Source organism: Mustela putorius, unplaced genomic scaffold (genome assembly GCF_011764305.1).
Source record: "Mustela putorius furo isolate JIRA1106 unplaced genomic scaffold, ASM1176430v1.1 tig00000129_pilon_pilon_pilon, whole genome shotgun sequence".
Lineage (NCBI taxonomy): Eukaryota > Metazoa > Chordata > Mammalia > Carnivora > Mustelidae > Mustela > Mustela putorius.
The window spans coordinates 10,137,626-10,157,776 of NW_025421290.1; the positions used below are offsets into that span (position 1 = coordinate 10,137,626).

Sequence of the window (20,151 nt, forward strand, 5' to 3'; positions counted from 1 at the left end):
TACATTGGGCTCTCTGCTCAGCAGGGTGCCTGCTTCCACCTCCCCCTCTGCCTGCATCTCTGCCTGCTTGTGATCTCTCTCTCTGTCAAATAAATAAAATCTTAAAAAAAAATTTTTTTTAACAAGTAAATGTTTATGTATTTTTACTGCTTCTCATTATGCTTTTAAAAACATTTCATTATATGTATGTATTTCTAAGTATTTTCAGAATCCCTGGAGCGCCTTCATAGTGTTTGAAATCCTCTGAATAAAGTATTTTCAGTTGAACTTCATTAGTTCATGAACTCAGAACACTTAGTTTTTGAGAATGGGTTTACCTGAGAAAAGTTTTGAAATTTATTTATTTTCATTTTTCTCTGTTTTAAAGATTGAATCTATTAATCCTGGCACTAGTAAGTGGTAGAGGCTGGAATTAAGTGAACTCAGATCTCTATTTATCTCTATTATTTTCAAGACTGGGTTAGGTACAATTTATGCAGCAGTTATGTTCTTTGAAATTTCCAGAGGGGTGGTGTTTGTCTATAGGTTTTTTTCATGGTCATCTAATTTGGTTGATTCAAATGTTTTACCTGTTTCATTTAGATATTTTTGAAAATTGGTTATTTTGACTTCTCTTTTTTACAGAGTTACAGTGAATGGTTGCGTGGATTTGAAAAGAAGGCAAAAGAATGTGTGGCTGAAACTTCAGGTTCAGAGGAGGTTAAGGTTAGTTCAAGAAATGAACTCTCTATGTTGTAACCAGACATGGAAATAAGAAGTAAATCAGACTTTGTCTTTATGAGCTTAGAAAGATAAAGTATATATTATGGGTAGAATAATGACCTTTTGAGAAAGTGTAAGAAGGTGATTTCATTTTGTATAAATTTTGATAGAAATGCTGTAAGTCTTCATTGCGTTTGATAAGTATACAAAGCTAATGTTTGCTGTTTCTATTTCTGAAACTGTATATTTAACTATCTCTTACTCTCTTTTTAGCCTGGGTTTAAAAAGTAAAGATCAGTTGAGGTAGGTAGGTAGAAACTGACTGATTTGCTAAAGTATTCCCCAAATACATCATTAAAAGTGTTCGGAATCTAGATGTGTTTTTATCTTAGCTGAAATTTGGAAGATTTTTTTGTATCTCAAGTGGCATGAATAAAATCCTCTTTTCCATGTGTGTGTAGCATAGGTGTTGTGACTTGACTTCACATGTGGTTCTGCTTTGATTTTTATCATCCTGCTAAAGAGTGATAAGCCTGTTATAAATTGTGTAATATATTTTATAGTAATCAGACTCAGAGTTTCATTAGTAAAGACTGATGACCAAAAGGGTCATTGAACTTGATTGCTACTCAAGAAGGTTGAAATGTAGTGTCTCACTATAAAACAATTAGAAACCATTTGTCATTATATACCATTAAATACTGTAACAAATTTGAAGCACACAAAACTGGTAAAACTAGAGAAGTTTCCTTTATTTCATTCTTTCTAGGTTCTAGAGCACAAGTTGAAAGAAGCTGATGAAATGCACACACTGTTACAGCTCGAGTGTGAAAAATACAAATCCGTCTTAGCAGAAACAGTAGGAAATGATTTTTAACCTACATTTTGGCTTTATTTTTAAATTAACTTATTCCTTAGTGGCTTAAATAGTTTATCTTGTCATTAGAACATGAATTTTTCAAAACAACTATGCTTTTGCCCATAGGAAGGAATTTTACAGAAACTACAGAGAAGTGTGGAGCAAGAAGAAAATAAATGGAAAGTTAAGGTTGATGAATCACAGAAGACTATTAAACAGGTACCTTAAAAAGCTTAGAGCAAGTAGTTCTCAAGAATGTGGGCCCTGGATCAGCAGTATCCATAAGCCAGAAACTTGTTAGAAATGCCCATTCTTGGGCCCCACCTGAGATTTTCTGAATCTGAAACTCTGTGGAGACAGCAGGCTGTACATTAAAGAGCTTCCACAACTGATTCTGATGCCCACCCAAGTTTGAGAATTATTGTTTTAGAGCATGGCTGAAAGGTAGTTATCTAGAATGTAAAGTGCTTTGGAAGTTATAGAACTACTATGTGATAAAATAAGGCAAAGAATTTGGGGTTCAGAACAAGCTTTGCGATGTTGATATGTGACCCATGATATCGTTTTCAAGAAAAAGTTAATGAGTCTTTCTCTTCATGTGATCTGAATATTCTTGTACAGCCCTAATTTTTCTCCCATTTACTTGGCTCTGGTAAAGAGTGTCATCTGTTGTAGTAGTCCTCTTCATATGGTGACAAATGGTAACTAGACTTATTGTGGGGAATATTTTGTAATGTATGAAAGTATCAAGTCACTATAATGTACACCTGAAACTAACAGGATATGGTATGCCAGTTATACTGTAATAAAAATCCATTACAATAAAGGGAAAGTAAAGAGTGTCCTCTGTTGCTCAGTTGTTTTCCTGGGCCAACCTGTACAGAATTTAGCATTGCCTGTGGTATTCTATGTTAATGCATTTGGGGATTAAATATAGCCAATTATTAAATGATTGTTAGAAAAAAAAATAAGCATTTCTAGCTAGGCCTTAATATAATATGCCAATGGGGTACGTTTTGGTGACAATATAAATCAAGTTAAATGTCATGCTCTCACTTTCAAGGTCTTTTAAAATTCAGTATGACTTTAGAATGAGACGCATTTCAAAATCTCTGAAATGTCTGATTAAAATTCTCCAAGATAGCAGCTCTATATTCTTGATTTACTTGGTCATATAGTTGTTTCACATTTCAGATGCAGTTGTCAGTCACATCTTCAGAACAAGAGCTAGAGCGATTAAGAAGAGAAAATAAAGATATTGAAAATGTATGTTATTTCATCGCTTGACTTATAACCTGTGGACTCATTTTTAGCATTAAGCATTGTCTTAAGATCTGTTTTTTAAGATTTCTGTAATGATGCAGTTGTTACGCTTTTAAGAATATCTTGGGTAGGGGCACCTGGGTGGCTCAGTGGGTTAAAGCCTCTGCCTTCAGCTCAGGTCATGATCCCCAGGGTCCTGGGATCAAGCCCTGCATCAAGCTCTCTGCTTGGCGAGGAGCCTGCTTCCCTTCCTCTCTTTCTGCCTGCCTCTCTGCCTACTTGTGATCTGTGTCTGTCAAATAAATAAAATCTTTAAAAAAAAAAATCTTGGGTAGTGTTTGAGATGATATTATATTTGTAAGTTCCATAACTTTCCATTATGGGGGAGCATCATAGCATTGAAAGGAATTCTTAAATGTGTTAACATTTTCTTCTTTGTTGCATTGCTAGCTGAGAAGAGAACGAGAGCATTTGGAAATGGAACTAGAGAAGGCAGAAATTGAACGATCTACCTATGTTACAGAAGTCAGAGAGGTACTTAAAGAATTTTTTGACCTTGCTTCTCAATTTAAATTAAGTTTGTAATAGTGATAAAATATTTCAGTGTAAGTTGTTTGTGGCAGAGCTTCCAAGTAGCGTACAAAACATGGGATATCATAAGGAGATCAATCTTAAACTCTAAACTTCATTGCAGCTGAAAGATCTGTTGACTGAATTGCAGAAAAAACTTGATGATTCATATTCTGAAGCAGTAAGACAGAATGAAGAGCTAAATTTGGTAAGAAGCTTGTTCTCCACTGGGTATCAAGTAGGCTCTGAAAACACTTGTGTTGACATGTGGAGAAACCATCCAAACTTTTTCTCCTTGCTAACATCTTTAGCTTGGCATTTTTGTAAGTTTAAGATAATCTTCGTATTCTGATGACTCCTAAGTTGATCTTTCTTTTCTTGACTCCTAAAATGATCCTTCTTTCTTAGCTCCTAACAATGGCATGTTTGGCTTGCAACTCTTTTTTCCAGAAAAAAATTCATGTTTTGTAAAACTTAATTCTTTGGGCAGCATTATTTTCAGTTAATAAAGAAGTGAAACAAATAGATAAAGATTGGCTGAATTGTGAAGATTCTCTTTTTAGAGTTAATGATTGATAGTTAACTGGTCGTGTTCTCTAATCTGAAGGAGATTATTGAAGGTTGAAGATACATATTCTTCATTCAAGGGCAATAATTAATTCCAGCTGCTTATTTTAACTGGTCTTCCTACAAATTTATAGATAACAACAAGCTTGTGAAAGTCTTTATCATCAACATAATATTTAGAGTATAGCAATTCTAAAACTGTAGACTTAAAGTTAACTAAAGATAGCTAAATGCCTTATAATGACAGAGTACCCTGTATTCCCATTCTTAAATTTTCTGGAAATTTAATGGATTCTGGCAAATTTACAAATTTATACTGCTTCTTAGCTGTTACATAAATATTACTGTCTCATTGTATGTTTCAAACAATCGTCGTCTTTCTATGACTGAAAAATTAATACAACACGTGACTAAATTGGAAGTATCTGAATAAACTCTAGGAAGATTATAGTTAGTTTTCTCCTCACCTCAAGTCTTGCCCGGTTTGGAATTTTCTTAGTACTGCTGTGTGTATCAAATAAAACTTGTTAACTCACTCAGTTGTGGTTGGTCTTCTGTGTTATGGCAGTGATTTATGGAAATGAGTTTTCAAGGTAGGGCTCTTTGAAAAGTACACATAGAGTCCCCCTCTTTATTTTTGAAATAAAATTTTGGTTTTACTTATCTTCTTCATTTTATTTAATTGAATCATTCCCACTGCAACATGTGACTAATTTTATACATATGCTTGTTATATATATTGTACAGATCAGGATAGTGATTATGCCATAGCTGAAAGCCTTAAGCCTTACCTTATAATGTGTTTTTTAAAAATCATTTTTAACTACAATTGTTGGAAAATTTACTTTCAACTTTGGTGCTTAGTAGCTAACTCCAACAGTACCATCAAACCCATAGAATTATGGTTAAATTCAGCCTAATGTTCTTGTTGTATTTTTGCCTCTTTACTTCTGTTAAGGGGCCATTTTAAATGATACTTGTTTCTTATTTTTGCCTTGAATTCATAATTTTTATTTTAGTTCCGTTTGCTCAGGATGACTGTTGGCACATTTTAAGATAAAATAATTTTTTTGCTTATACATACATTGTATGTTTGGCGGCCAAGGGAGTAGTACTCTGATGTACTAAATAGAGTTAAGTGAAAGAGCAAAACCTGAAGCATTTGGGTCTTTAGATAGAGTTCCCCAAATAAAATTTCCAAATGGAATGTCCCTCATTAATCCTTTCTTCAGTTGGAAAGGTTAGTATCTTATATTTCTCCCTTTTGGGTCTCCAGAAACGAGTATTATGCCTATCAGTGTTAGGGAAAATTAATTAACTTGATGAGTTTAATAAGAAAGTTATTTGTTGTCAGTGTAGTCCATTTCCCTCATTCTTATTTAATCGGAGCATTTATCATGAGAAGAGGCATTACATATTGGCACTAGAGTTTATAGAACTTTATAACTGTTGGGACAAATTGGTTCTTGAGAAGTGTATCTTAAGACATTGTTTATTGTATAATTAGGCCCGTGTGGTCTTGCACTGATTTCTTTAGTGATGTTTTAAAGGATGATCAACATTTAAATTTTTGAAGTTTTCATTTTACTGGATTTGTAATCTTCCATTCAATGTTTTTAAAAATATTACACAATTGACTGTTAACTCTATAGGTCATAAGTCCTTAAAAAACCAATCAGTAAAATTTCTGGCCTACTTGCCTTTTACTTTAATTTAAATATGAATGAAGTACTTTATGAATAGTGAATAGTAATACTTTAAAAAGGCACTTTACTGGAATGTGATGGTTTTATTTTTACATTTACAGTTTTCTACTCTGAACCCTACTTTGTTTCTGTAGCTTTTCTTATATTTAGCTTTCCAGATGGGAACCTCCACTGCTTAGCTTTTCTATACATCTGGTGCAGCATATTGGCTAATCCACTGTGCATAATAACTGTTAGCGATCCCATTCTTTCTCATTCATTCTTCTAGAGGTCTCAGCACAATCAAAGAAGGATGCAAATTAAGTTAATTGTGGTCCTTTATTTTTACAGTTAAAGGCACAGTTAAATGAAACACTCACAAAGCTTAGAACTGAACAAAGTGAAAGACAGAAGGTAGCTGGTGACTTGCACAAGGTAAGACACTGCTTGTCTTAAAGATGCCATATCACCGTGCTATGTTGTTGTGCCTTGAATCTTAAGTAAACGTACTGCTAATTCTGGATTTTTGTTCATATTAATGTGTTTATAAATTTAAGCTGTTGCATTTTTGGAACTACTTTCTGACTTGTTTTTCGATTATTCTTAATTTGCTTCATTATTTCAACACATATATATAAGTAATTACTTTATAAAGTACAGATTAAGTTTTAAGTGTAATTGAAGGTACTCTTTTTTAAAAATGGGGTTACATCCATATATTGTTTTGTTGGGATTTTCTTCGTAGTTGCTTACAGAGTATGTTTCTTTTGATTTTTATAGATCCAAAATGTGTAGATCTTGGATGTTTCAGAAATTTGTTCCTTTCATTTATTTCTTTGTGGAGATACACTTTTCTTTAATCTCATATATAAGTAGGGAGGGGTTTTTTTGTTTTTGTTTTTGTTTTTTGGGGGGGTAGTTTTTAAGATTACATTTCTTATTCTCTACATTAGGATGGCAAGTTATTTTTAATTCTGTTTTTAGGTATTTTTAATAGTGCAAGTCACATATGCTTGTATCAGAGCTGCTTTAGCTCTATGATTGTATTTGTGGGAGTCATTAGGAAAACAAATATGTCACTTTTTTACAGGTTGGAAGAAATATTTTTGTTTGTTTTGTATGATATAGCTTCTAATTGTTATGTAAAAGTCTAGGAATCCAAAGAGTACATTTAGCATGATGAAAAAATAAGTGTAGGAATTCAGAATTGCTTCAGATTATTTTGGTGTTACTATTATCAGTAGATAAAATGTGAATTCAGGTTGCTCAAACCTAGGTTCATGATACATTGTCAAGGATGAGCAATCTGACTTAGTTTGATAGGTGATTTTAACTTTTGACTTCTTTTTTTTTTTTTAAGATTTTATTTATTTATTTGACAGACAGAGATCACAAGTAGGCAGAGAGGCAGGCAGAGAGAGAGGAGTAAGCAGGCCCCCTGCTGAGCAGAGGGCCCTCCATCCCAGGACCCTGGGATCATGACTTGAGCCAAAGGCAGAGGCTTTAACCCACTGAGCCACTCAGGCGCCCCAACTTTTTGACCTCTTGATCAAAATATAAAACATGCAGGTTTAGCCTAGCAGTTTAGTTTCTCAAGTATTAAGGATATTAAACAGGTGCTCAAAGATATGGATGGGCCATGTTATTTATGATCGCTAATGCAACCGTAGAAGACCGTGAACTGCCCCATATCTATAGGCCAGAAATACTGTGCAACACTTGATTAGAAATGCACATAAATATTTATTGATATAAAATATTAATAAAATACTTTGTAAAACAAGCGAGTATAAAATAGCAGGTATGTTAAAAGCCCATTTATATGAAATTTTCTGCCCAAGTTTTCTGTTAGCATGTATATGTATACAAGAGGGATCTGGAAAAGAGGGTCAGAACAAAGCCACTACTTAGAATTTGTGGGGCATGTATGGTTTCTCTCACATACCCTTCTTTGTGTGTTTAACACAACCCTTAAAAATGTAAAAAACAGTCTTACCTTGTGAGCTATACAGAAACAGGCTGTGGCCAGATTTGGCTGATGCTTGATTAGACTAATGTTATTTAGACTAATGTTAACCTAAATATCAACTGTGGTTATTTCTTCTTTTAATGTCTTTTTACATAACCTCTATTGCTTGAACTTTTTAAAACAAGCATATGTTTTTATAATCTGGTCAGGGAGGGAACAGTTTTCATTTTGGAAGAAAAAAATGGAGTAGATTGGCTGTCCATTGTATTTTGAGATGAACTTTAGTCTTGTACAAAATACCTTAGAAAATCACTCCTTTTATCCCTCATAATACTCCACTGTAGTATTTAGAGGCTACCATATTGCTTTCCTTACAGGCTCAACAGTCGCTGGATCTCATTCAGTCAAAAATAGTAAAAGCTGCTGGAGACACTACTGTTATTGAGAATAGTGATGTTTCCCCAGAAATGGTATGCATTTTCTTTTACCCCAGATCTCTAGGCTAATTGCCTTGTTGTAAATTACATGAAGAATAAAAATGTGTGAGATCTGTCTCTGACTAAAAAAAATGATATACTTCTGTCAGTTTTGTTGGATTCTTACTGAAGGTTGTCTTTTCTTCCAGATATTCCATCTCTGAAATGCACTTTTTTAATTAATGTTTTTATTAATGTCACTTTGGCTTAGTAAGATAGTACTTTAATTGTACTGTTTGTTTTGGAAGTATTATGGTATATTGCTGAAGAATGTGGGCTTTGTTAGACTGCCTGTGCTTGAATCCTGACCCTGCTACTTAGTAGCAGTGTGACTTTGGACAACTTTACTTAGCCTCTGTGTACTTTGGTAGCCCCATTTGTGAAAGGCCATATTAATAGCATCAAACCTGTAGGATTTTTGAAGGGAATAAATGAGTTACTATCTAAAACACGTAAGAGTAGTACGTAGCACTTAAAACGGTGCTTCCTAGCACTTAGAGCTCAATATATGTGAACTTAGTTTTACTGTTAAGAATGTCCTCTCCTTTGGTGTCGTGTCTGGCAGATTTTTTTTCTGAGACGAGAAATGGATTTACAACTACTAATCAGAGTCTGGATTTTCGCCTTTTTGGCCTAATGACTTAGCTTTTTTTTTTTTTTTTTTTTTAAAAAGATGTTATCTATTTAATATTTGACAGAGATCACAAGTAGGCTTGTGCTCTGCAGAAAGTCCTATGTGGGGCTCAGTCCCAGAACCCTGAGATCATGACCTGAGCTGAAGGCAGACACTTAACAAACTGAAGCACCCAGGTGCCCCTAAGTAATATTCTTATAATTTAAAAAGTTAAATCATAAAGAAAAATAGAAAATTCTTTGCTTTATCTGAAAGTGAGGAAAGCCTTGCTTAACACACTGAGCCACCCAGGCACCCATAACGTAGCTTTCTTTGGTGCAACCTAATTTGTGTCACTAGATAGCAAACACTGTTTCTATATGTGTTTTTTGTTAATTTTTGTCATTTTCAAGATTTCTCATGTTTGTATCTAAAACAATAAAATATTCTGCTTTAGGTTGCAAATACCTTTTCCTTATGTTTGGAGTTTTTTCATCTCTTCCCTCTTCTCTTCAGGAGTCTTCTGAGAAGGAGACGATGTCTGTAAGTCTAAATCAGACTGTCACACAGTTACAGCAGTTGCTTCAGGCAGTAAACCAACAGCTCACAAAGGAGAAAGAACACTACCAGGTATTAGGTAAGAGTAACTGAAGTACTGTTGTCTGTTTAGGGCTAATTGACAGAATGTGTGTATTTGTAGTGAGGGTTTACCAGGACTACCAGAGCTCCTGTTGCCCTCATTGAAATATTCCCTTTCTCTCTTTCAGCCCCTGCAAATAACAGGTTTAGCTTTCTTAGAGTTTTATTTTCATCTCTTCCATGTTTTGGTCTCACAGCTTTGGGTGGGGGGACCTTTTTTTTGACTCCTTTGACCTTCTTATAAAACAGGCTCTCTTACAACTTGTTTACCTAGGTTTTATTCATTGCATAATATGGGCAGCTGCTTCTGTAGTTTATCCTGATCTTAGTTTTAGTAAAGTATCTGTGATTTTTTTTTATAACTTGGTAAAATAAAGTTAAATGTTTTTACTGAGATTAAATACTGAATTGAAAATCAAGTCATCACAGTTTTTTTAAAATTGGAAACTGAGTTTTTACTTAAGTCTGCTTATAAAGTAATCAAAGAAATCTCACTTTTAAACCTATCATTAACTAAACAATATTATGAAATTTTATTGCCCTCCTGATAGGTTAGGTGTCCTGGAAAAGTTGGATGTATCACCATTTTGGTTATAGAGGCATTCTGTCTCACTTTTATAGAATGATTGTCCTCTGGTCTGCCTTAGCATAAACTCTCCTTTAAAATGCTATTCAGGGTGGCTCAGTTGGTTGAGCGGCTGCCTTCGGCTCAGGTCATGATCCCAGCGTCCTGGGATCGAGTCCCACATAGGGCTCCTTGCTCGGCAGGGAGCCTGCTTCTCCCCCTGCCTCTGCCTGCCTCTCTGTCTGCCTGTGCTCTCTTGCTCTCTCTCCCTCTATCCCTGACAAATAAATAAATAAATAAAATCTTAAAAAAAAAAAAATAATAAAATAAATAAAAAATAAAATGCTATTCAGGGGGTGCCTGGGTGGCTCAGTGGGTTAAAACCTCTGCCTTAGGCTCGGGTCGTGATCCTGGGATCCTGGGATCGAGCCCCGCATTGGGTTCTCTGCTCAGCAAAGAGCCTGCTTCCATCTCTCTCTCTCTCTCTCTCTCTGTCTGCCTCTCTGCCTTCTTGTGATCTCTGTCTGTCAAATAAATAAAATCTTTAAAAAAAAAACCTGCTAATCAGGTCATTTACCTCCATAAGATTTTGTGGAAAAATGCAACTCATTCTTTTAACCTGTCAGCAAAAATAATTACACCTTAATCATTTATCCTTGGTAAGCTGACCTCTCCATCGCCTATAGTTAAACTTCTGCCACATTACCTCCTTTTTCCAAATTAGAAAGTAATCTGCTTCCTGCTTCGCTGGTAACTCTCTTTCCCATGTTTTCAGCCTTATTCTCTTCTCTGCACATGCTCATTCTGCTCAGTCTTGAAAACCTACTCTAATGTCTTATTTTAACCTTGTACTTCCTTCAGTTACCACCCTAATTTTTTTTTAACATTACTGTTTAACAGAGATTCTTAAAATAAGAAACTATTCTCACAGTATCTACTTCTTTACTTGTTTTAACAGCTCTGTGTACACTAGAATGCATTCCGATGAAAACTTTTTTGCTGAGGTCATTAGTGATTTCCTGATTGCTAGATCTGATACAGGCCTTTGTTTTGATACTGAAAGTATAAATTTCCAGTATAAGAAATTAAAAATAGTTATATGCTAAATAGGCTGAAGTCATCCCATAGGCCTTGGTGTGATAAGGAAAGGACTTCATTTCTGAGAGCCTCAAAAATTGTAAGATTACTTCCTACCCTGTGCCTTTCAACCTTATCAGTAGTATCTCTCTGGCACCTCAAAGGTGTTCTTTAGTGTTTCTTTTTCTTCCCAAACACGTGGTCTGCTCATACTAAGTCTTACGAACCTATTTCCACGTTGGTCATTTTCATATTAAATTTGAGACTTCTACTGATTGTTGGTAGTATAACACTTTTATTTTTCAGAGTTTTTCTTTGATTTATGAAATTGTAGTAACTTGTTAAATATGTATATCCTGGCAACATAGCTAAAAACAAACTATAGTTTGGCTGGCAGCTTTTCTAAGTGATAACTCTTCATCAGCTAATGAACCTCAGTCCAAATTTGGCAGGTGGAAAGGTGGTTGAGCATCAGCAGTGCAGTGTGAAGGATAGAATGGATTGTATGAAGAAAAGCGTCTGCTAGGCATTTGAGAACTCTTTCTTCTGTAAGTTCTACCTGGCATTGGCGGTGGTAGCCCCTCCCCACAGTTTCCTTGGTTCCACAGCCTTCTTTGTACCCTTTAAAACTTCAGCCATCATTTTTAGCTGGGTGTATTCTTCCTCTTGTGAACTATTTTTTTCCTTTTAAAAAGGGGGTGGTGGGAAGGGTCAGAGGGAGAGGGAGAGTGAGAATCTTGAGCAGGCTGGATGGCCAGTGTGGAAGCTGATGCAGGGTTCCATCTCACAACCCTGAGATCACGACCTGAGCCGAAATCAGGAGTCTGACATTCAACCAACTGAGTCAGCCAGGCGCCCCTCTTGTGAACTCTTTTAAAACTAGTACATATATTGGATGAGAAAAACAAACCCACTATTACGTGATGATTAAATTGGAAATACAGCTTATTAATCATCAAAACTTAGCTAATAGGTTAATATCTGATGTCAGGAAACTTGCTTCTTTTTAAGATATACAGCAAGTATATATCATATTTGTTAAGGGAAAAACAGTTTTTAAAAAGCAAAAATGGGGGGCGCCTGGGTGGCTCAGTGGGTTAAAGCCTCCGCCTTCAGCTCAGGTCATGATCCCAGGGTCATGGGATTGACCCCCGCATCGGGCTCTCTGCTCAGCAGAGAGCCTGCTTCCTCCTCTCTCTCTGCCTGCCTCTCTGCCTACTTGTGATCTATCAAATAAATAAACAAAATCTTTAAAAAAAGCAAAAATGGGATGACGATGTGCAGTTATTTAAATTTTTTGAATTCTAATATACATTACTTAGCCTTTCTCTGAGCTGTAGGGGTATGTGTGTTGACCTTATATCCTTAATTTATAAAACTTTAACCTTTCTTTTATTTTGGAAGTCTTCCTATCTCCTATCCCCCCACCCCAAAAATAGAAGATTGTCATCTTTTTCCTTCCTTTGTATGAATTAAGATACTTTTTTTTTTTAAGCTTTGGACTAACAATACTAGTACTTTATAGTATGCTTTTTGTTGTTGTTGTTCCCAGATATCTATTTTTCTTATGTTTCTTTCATATTTGCTTGTCTTCTAAGTGTTCAAACTATATGTCTGACCATATCAGAAGATTTCATTACTCCAATGTCTTAGTCTGTTTGGGCTGCTATCACAAAAATTGCATAGACTGGGTGGCTTAAATAACGTTTATTTCTGACAGTCCATGCGTTGCAGAAGGGTCAAGGGAGCTGTCTGAGGTCCCTTTCAGAAGGACACTAATCCCATTCATGATGGTGGAGTCCTCCAAAGGCCCCACTTCCAAATGCCATTACACTGGAGGATTAGAATTTCAATATATGAATTTTGGGGGTAGGCACAAACACTCAGACTGTAACACTCAGGTCCCGTTTATGGAATCCTGTGGAGGGAGGAGGTTGATTTTTTCTTTTTTTTTTAAAGATTTTATTTATTTATTTGACAGAGAGAAATCACAAGTAGATGGAGAGGCAGGCAGAGAGAGAGAAAGGGAAGCAGGCTCTCCGCTGAGCAGAGAGCCCGATGCGGGACTCGATCCCAGGACTCTGAGATCATGACCTGAGCCGAATGCAGCGGCCTAACCCACTGAGCCACCCAGGCGCCCCAGGAGGTTGATTTTTAACAGCAGTCACTTTACGAGTATCACTCTAAGCTTGAGAGGCTTCTGACTTGTGGTCATTTGCTTATTCTTCACAGCAACCCAGGGCAGTGGGTAGGTAGGTGTTGTTGTTTATTTTTTTAATTGCCATTCTACAGCCGAACCTCAGAGGTTCTGTAATTTGCCCAAGGTCATGCAGTTAGTGGCTGGGTGAGCTGGGATTTAAATTGAGGTGATCTCTGCCCAGTGCCTGTGCTCTTAGTGAGTACTTTTCTTTTGTAATTCAGGCATTCTGTGCCCTGACCTCTTTTTCTTGATGCTTTTTTTTTCCTCCTCATTCTGTCTAATCCTTTGTTGCCAGCATCTTACAGTTTGGGTTGTCAATTCTGACTTTTTTCTAAAGTATTTTGTTGGCAATAGTGAGTTGGAGAGACTCTTAGTGTTACCCAGAAAAAATTGAGGTGATGTTTTGTGTATGTGTTTTATATGTAGGTGCTCTCCCTGTTCTGTGTGACAAATAGATCTTATGATGTAGTTGTTTCTTGTTTCTGAAAGATATTCTTTTATAGTGGTATTGAAGTATAAGGATTAGTGTTCCAGAGTAAAAAGTAGCTTTTATATCTACACTTTACACTTGGCTATCACTGATTTTCATTTTCATTTTCTGTTGTGTGTTTACGTAGCACTTAAAGTGTCCTGTACCTGTGGGCTATGTAGACTTTCTGATCCAGTGTTAATCTTGTTTTTAATGGAGAACATAATAGCCAGTGATAACTTCACTTTTTCGATTTCTCATTCTTTTTCCCTTTTTATTTTGAAAAAGTTCACACATAAAGAAAAGCTGAAAGAACAGTGCAACACTCATACATCCTTTACCTGCTTCATTTCTTTCCATGTATAAACGTATTTGGTTAATGTCAAACTGTTTGAAAGTACCTTTCAGATTTGACAGCTTATTCCTAGGCACTTGGGTATGCATCTTTGGAGAACAAAAGCATTCTGTTATAAATGCATTGTACCACTATCACATCCAAACAAAACCAGTAGTTACATAAAATTACCCATTATTAAACCCATATTCAAGTTCCCCATTTATACTGCAAGTATCTTTTTAGCTATTTTTCCCAAACCAGGATTTATATGTTGGATCTGGTTAAGTCTTTTTAGTCTCTCTAATGACTTTTGAGGTTTAATTTCTTACAGTCATTTTATCTGACTTGGAAAGCTTCACATGACCTCAGAAAATTTCTGTCTGAAACTTTTATTCATGGGGGAGAGTTGTAAATTTCAGTGCTACTCATCTCATTAGCTTTATATTTTCTTGAGTAGAACTAACAAAAATGGATTCCCAATGTTCTCTTAAATTTTCTAATGGTATTTTTAAATCCCCACATTACTCTGTTTGGTCTGAGGTTTTCACTCATATTTTTAAATCCACCTCCTGTTATTTCTCCCTTGTTTTTGATTACCATTAGTATAATTGCTTTGATCCTAGTTGAAAGAGCCATGCTGGATCAAATAGAGTATGTATGTTTGGTGTTTGACAAATGTCTTCTGATTGCCTTTTATTTCTTCTTTTAAAATGAATTTGTTTCTTTCTGATCTTTTACAGAGTGAAGTAACTGGGAAACTGTTCATTCAAGGATAACAGAAGGCATTGTATTATATTTTGCCAAATTAAAGCCTTATTTATGTTTTCACCCTTTCTACTTTGTCGGAAACACTGAACAGAGTTTTGTCTTTTCTAATCCTTGTTAGACTACTGATTTAAAGAGAGAAAAAAAAAGCCAACTCTGTAGACACCTTCAGAGTTTAGTTTTATAATAAAAAACTGTTTGAATAATTAGACCTTTACATTCCTGAAGATAAAATAAACATGTAATCTTTTATCTTATTTTGCTCAATAAAATTGTTCAGAAGATCAAAAGTGGTAAAGACAATATAAAATTTAACATTTTAATACTGATGTTGTACACTGTTTTACTTAACATTTTGGGGGGGGGGACTGCCTCTGACTTCAAGAAAACACTTTTTTGTTGCTAATGTAATCCGTTTTTTGTAATGGCGTCAGCAAATAAAGGGATGCTTATTATTCAAACTTGCTCTAATTTTCATTGTGCTTTAGCAGATCTCATTAGCTATACCGATGAACATAATTTAGAACACAGTTATTAATTGCAGCTCTTGGACAAGGTAAGATAGGTATTGTTACTCATACAGCTTCTGTAAGGGGAGTTCTGGGTCTTCTGTGTGGCTCTGTGCGCTGTGAACTGTGTCCTGCAGTGCTGTGTGCTGCAGAAAGGCCGAGGCAACAATTTAGCTTTCAGACCCACCACTCCAGCTTTTGGTGGAAGAGCTCTGCTTTTACACTTAACTGTTATTAACCAATAATAGGTAACTTTTTAGTGTCCTTCTTGTCAGGCACTATGTTATATAATTTGCATGTGTTATTTTTTGTTGAGGAAGTTCTAATTAATTAGATAATTTGATGCAAGCACTGAACCCTACAGATGCTAACTAACCACTGAATGCTGTCTTGTGCTACTGAATATGAAAGTGTCTGTTAGGCCATACTGTGGTCTCCTTTTTTTTTTTTTTTTTTTCCCCAAAGATTTTATTTATTTGACAGAGAGAGATCACAAGTAGGCAGAGCAGCAGGCAGAGTGGGGCGGGGGGTGGGGAGCAGGCTCCCTGCTGAACAGAGAGCCTGATTGGGGCTCAATCCCTGGACCCTGAGATCATGACCTAAGCCAAAGGCAGAGGCTTAACCCACTGAGCCACCAAGGTGCCCCATACTGTGGTCTCCTTGCTATTTCATTAATGCTTCTACTTAAAACTCTCTTCTCTTGGATGTCAGTTGTGGCTTGCTTTTTCACCATCTGGAAATCTGAATGTCACCTTTCTCACCAGGTCTTTCTGGATCATCCAGTATTCCCCCTGCCTCCCTATCCACCTACCTATTTTTGTTATTACAATGTTTATAGCCTCCAGTATATACTTGGTCACACCTCTTCTTCCTGCTAGAAAGTTGCTGCATGAGGGCAGGAATCCTCTCTTCTGTTCTTTGCTTTTTCCTACCCTTGAGCAAGTGCCTAACACTTATTTGTGCTCAGGTATTGAAACAAATGAATGGATGAAATTCATTTTTATAGTTTTATAGAGAATTATTTGAAGTGGTGCCTTTTCATATCATCCCGTGTACACCAGATAGTGTTTCTAAAGTATGTAGAGATAAACTGAAGAGGCTGCTCATGGCCAGTGATGATTGGCCTGAGGATTTGGACTATCTCAGGGCTTACCTGGCTGCCTTCAGCAAACCACTGGAAAATTGATTGGAAGGCTAGATACCATATCATCTCTCAACCTTTTTCCTTGGCGATTGTCTATAAATATACCTATGTCTCTGCCATCTGAAAAAAGAAAACAGAAATCCTTCCTTTCTCTTGCCATTCTCCCTTCCCTTCACAGCTTAGTTCCTTGGAAAAAATGTGTAATTATTTTTCAACCTCTTCATATGTTTGAATTTTTAAAAGTTAAAACAATTTTTAAATTATTAAATTAAGGATTCAGTCCAATCTCATTAATTTTGTGTCCTCTCCCTCAACATCCAAATCAATACACATTCACCTTTTTGCCTCTGAAGTGGCAAGAAGTTCATAACATGGTCTGTTCCAATTTGGGACAGTTTCATATTTCCCTCTTCCATCTTCAACTGTCCACCTTTTCCCAGTGTGTTATAAGCAGATCCCTGAGAGAGGAAAGGAACATCCAGAGAGAGAGTCCTGTGTTCTCTGTCTCTAGTGACTCCCCTTGCCACCACTGCAGCCAATTGAGGCAGGAAGCCCTAAGAAAATTACTCAGGTTGAGAAGAACCGACAGGGAGGGGAGAATGACCAACACACAGTGTTCACAAAATCATGCATGGTGATGAGATCCATTCTAATGGATTTCAGTGTAATAGTGCAAAAGCTCACTGATGGGGTTTCAGACTCCATGTTGTAATTTGTGATTATAACATGTTGAGTTTTGCTCTTCTGTCTGAGAACATCCACAGTGGTCTGAAAGGCTGCTGGTCTGTTTTCCAATGACATGTTATTTGTGTCCAGAGGCCAGGTTTTCTTCATATACTTCAACTCAGACAGCACATCACAGCAGATTGCACACAGAAGTAGTTGGCTTCCATTAGGCCATGTAGTAAAGAAATTTGCAAACATGTAAAGTAATGCCAGTTTTCTCGCTACATCTTTTTGGTTGGTTTTATTTTGGAAAATGAAGTTACATTTAACAAAAACATATTCATTATGTTGTTATTTTAAAATAAGAAATGAACATCTAAAATGTTTCTTGGTTTCAATATCTAGTACATTGAATGTTATAGAAATAACAAAAAAGCTTTGTAAAGTATAAAGGATTTCTAAGACCAAAAATTTTAGAGCTGCTTGTCCTGGCATGTTTTTTTCCCCAACACTGGGCAACTATCAGCACTTTCTTACTTGTATTTTATTTATATTTCATTCATTGATTAGTGAATTAAAAATGTTAAAAACATTTTATCTTTTTTGTTTGTTTATTTTGCTGCACTTTGCCAACTTCTTGTTCTTATAATTTATTTTCAATTCTTGTTTTCTAATTCATTTTAAGGCTAAGTTCTCCGTACTATTTTGCATCCCACAGATTTTGATATGGGAGGATTTTGTTGTCTTTCAGTTCTTAATTTTTAAAAAATCAGAAGTATTTTAGACATACAGAAAATCATACAGAAAAAAAACCTATGAGTATCCTCTCAATAGCAAGTAACATTTTGTCCTGCGTAAGGTTTTGTGGTCTTTTTTTTGTTTTTGTTTTTTTTTAAAGTAAGGTACAGTTTAAAAGGCTTGTATACCCCGCCCTGGTCCAGAGGTAGCCACTGCACCAAAGGTGATGTTTATCATTTAATTTCATGTTACACAATTAACATATATATGTGTAGCCAGAAATAGTATGTATTTCACATGTCTTTGAACTTTATATAAATCATTCTGCTATTTGCTTTATTTGCTCAATATTAGCTTTAAAATTTATACATGGAGCTTTTTTTCTTTTCTTTTCTTCATTTTTAACTATGGATATGCCACAGTTTATTTGGCATATTCCTCAAAGGGACATTTAAATATCACCAATTTGTGAAAATTTTATGTAACTTTATTTCCTTTAAGGTAAGAGATTATTTTTTTTTGGAGTGTGTATTTTTCACATCATGGATTTTTTCTTTTGAGAGCAAGAAAGGGAGAGGAGTGGAGGTAGAGGGAGAGAGAATCTGGAGCAGACTCCATGCAGAGCCCAACGTGGGGCTTGACCCCATGACCCTGAGATTATGACCTGATCAGAAACGAAGATTTGGATGTTTGACTGAGCCATCCAGGCAGCCAAATCATGGATTTTTTAAGTATTATTTCCTAATATTGCATTTGGTCTGTGAATATGCCTTATATGACACCAATCTCCAGAGTTTTTGGAGACTTTAGGAGAAAGAAATTAAAAACAACAACAACAAAAACAATCATTTAGTTTTGGTTTAGAATAAAAGATTTATCAGCAAAAATGTGAAGTTGTGGCAGGAAATGAGTTCATTAAATGAAGTGATTTGAAATCTCAAATTCTTATCCTCTTCAGTTAGAAAATGATAAAGAATTGGGTAATATTTATTTTCTGGTGATTTCAGGAACACAGGAAACAGAGTCAAAGAGGTAGGTGAAGGTCTTATTTACATTTATGCATTCTCTTGCTATGAAGAATCAAGAAGTCATGAGTTTGAATTAAGAGCAGGTTCTTTCTGAGCTATTCAATACAGAGTTCTTGGGATTTCATTCATTGCCAAAATACTGAGCTTCTGTTTATCTGCTCAAAGCAGTATTCATTTCAAAATATCTAAAACATGGTATTGTTGTAATCTATAGATGATAGTTGTAGAAAATGGAAATTTGTTCTTAGGTTGATGAATTGTGTTGATCACCATCTAAATTGTGCAGGCTTTTCAGCCCTGGGCATCTAGTTTTTCTCCTTGCTAGCTGTACAAGTAATAAAACAATGCAGCTCTAGTAAACTCGAACCCAAATACAACAATGAATTTTCTTCAATTCCTTGGTTGCCAGTAGTCAATATTTTTAAATATTCCAAGCAATTGAAGGGAATGGATATTTTCTGTTTGTTAAATTCAAATTGTTAATTGATATATTCCTACCATATTTCTGGTTTGTTAGGTCTGAGATGGGGCTCAAGAATTTGCAATTTGGAATGAGTTTCAAGTGATGCTGATGTGGGTTTGGTGACCACACTTTGAAAATCATGCATTGTGGTTTTTAACTTTCTTCTTTTGCATTTTCTTTGCAGTTTCTTGTCAAATGAGAGTTTTTATTTTCAAACATTGCCAAATATTTATTATTTTTATATCATTTCTATAATTTCTACAAATTCAGGGAGGTGGAGAGAGATTGCAGCATGTCAGCCTACTACCTTGAAAACGGAATTCACCCAAAACTTAAAAAAGATGTAAAGTGCCAATTGGTGGTTTTCTTGGTGTTTTTTGATATTTCCAGGTTATGCCACACAAGGAATATATATATATTTTTTAAGATTTTATTTATTTGACAGAGGGGTCACAACTAGACAGAGATCACAACTAGACAGAGAGGCAGAGAGGAGGAAGCAGGCTCCCAGGACCCTGAAATCATGACCTGAGCCAAAGGCAGAGGCTTTAACCCACTGAGCCACCCAGGCGCCCCAGGAGTATTTTCTTGAAAACAAGTTCATCTTAAGTTTCCTTCCTCTTTGATGAATTTCTCTATCTCCACTACTCCAAACCTGAATGTGCATGAATGTTATTCTTCATATTGACTAATGTTGGGATTTTTCTCTCCAATCAGTTGGAATAAAGATTTAGACCTTGACTCCTATAGAGTTGATTATGGCTGTATAATAAATTACCATAAACTTAGCAGCTTCAAACAATACAAACATAACTGTCTTACAGGAGGCTAGAAGCACCAGGTCAAT

The 20,151-nt window shown here is 35.7% G+C and overlaps 1 protein-coding gene across 5 annotated transcripts in view; it reads left to right on the forward strand.

Annotated features, from left to right (window-relative positions):
- The window catches only part of KTN1 (kinectin 1), a 102,297-nt gene extending 87,080 nt beyond the window's left edge, over positions 1-15,217 (forward strand). For 3 of the 5 annotated variants that reach the window (XM_045069784.1, XM_004738832.3, XM_045069782.1), the window contains 10 exons: positions 625-705; positions 1,472-1,561; positions 1,688-1,780; positions 2,756-2,827; positions 3,275-3,358; positions 3,519-3,602; positions 5,998-6,081; positions 7,993-8,085; positions 9,221-9,341; positions 14,732-15,217. In XM_045069784.1, coding sequence (XP_044925719.1) covers positions 625-705; positions 1,472-1,561; positions 1,688-1,780; positions 2,756-2,827; positions 3,275-3,358; positions 3,519-3,602; positions 5,998-6,081; positions 7,993-8,085; positions 9,221-9,341; positions 14,732-14,736 — 807 coding nt within the window. In that variant the 3' untranslated portion in view covers positions 14,737-15,217. The remainder of the gene's footprint in view (positions 1-624; positions 706-1,471; positions 1,562-1,687; positions 1,781-2,755; positions 2,828-3,274; positions 3,359-3,518; positions 3,603-5,997; positions 6,082-7,992; positions 8,086-9,220; positions 9,342-14,731) is intronic. The other 2 variants (XM_045069781.1, XM_045069783.1) reach the window with 1 other exon arrangement.
- The last annotated feature ends 4,934 nt before the right edge of the window (positions 15,218-20,151 follow it).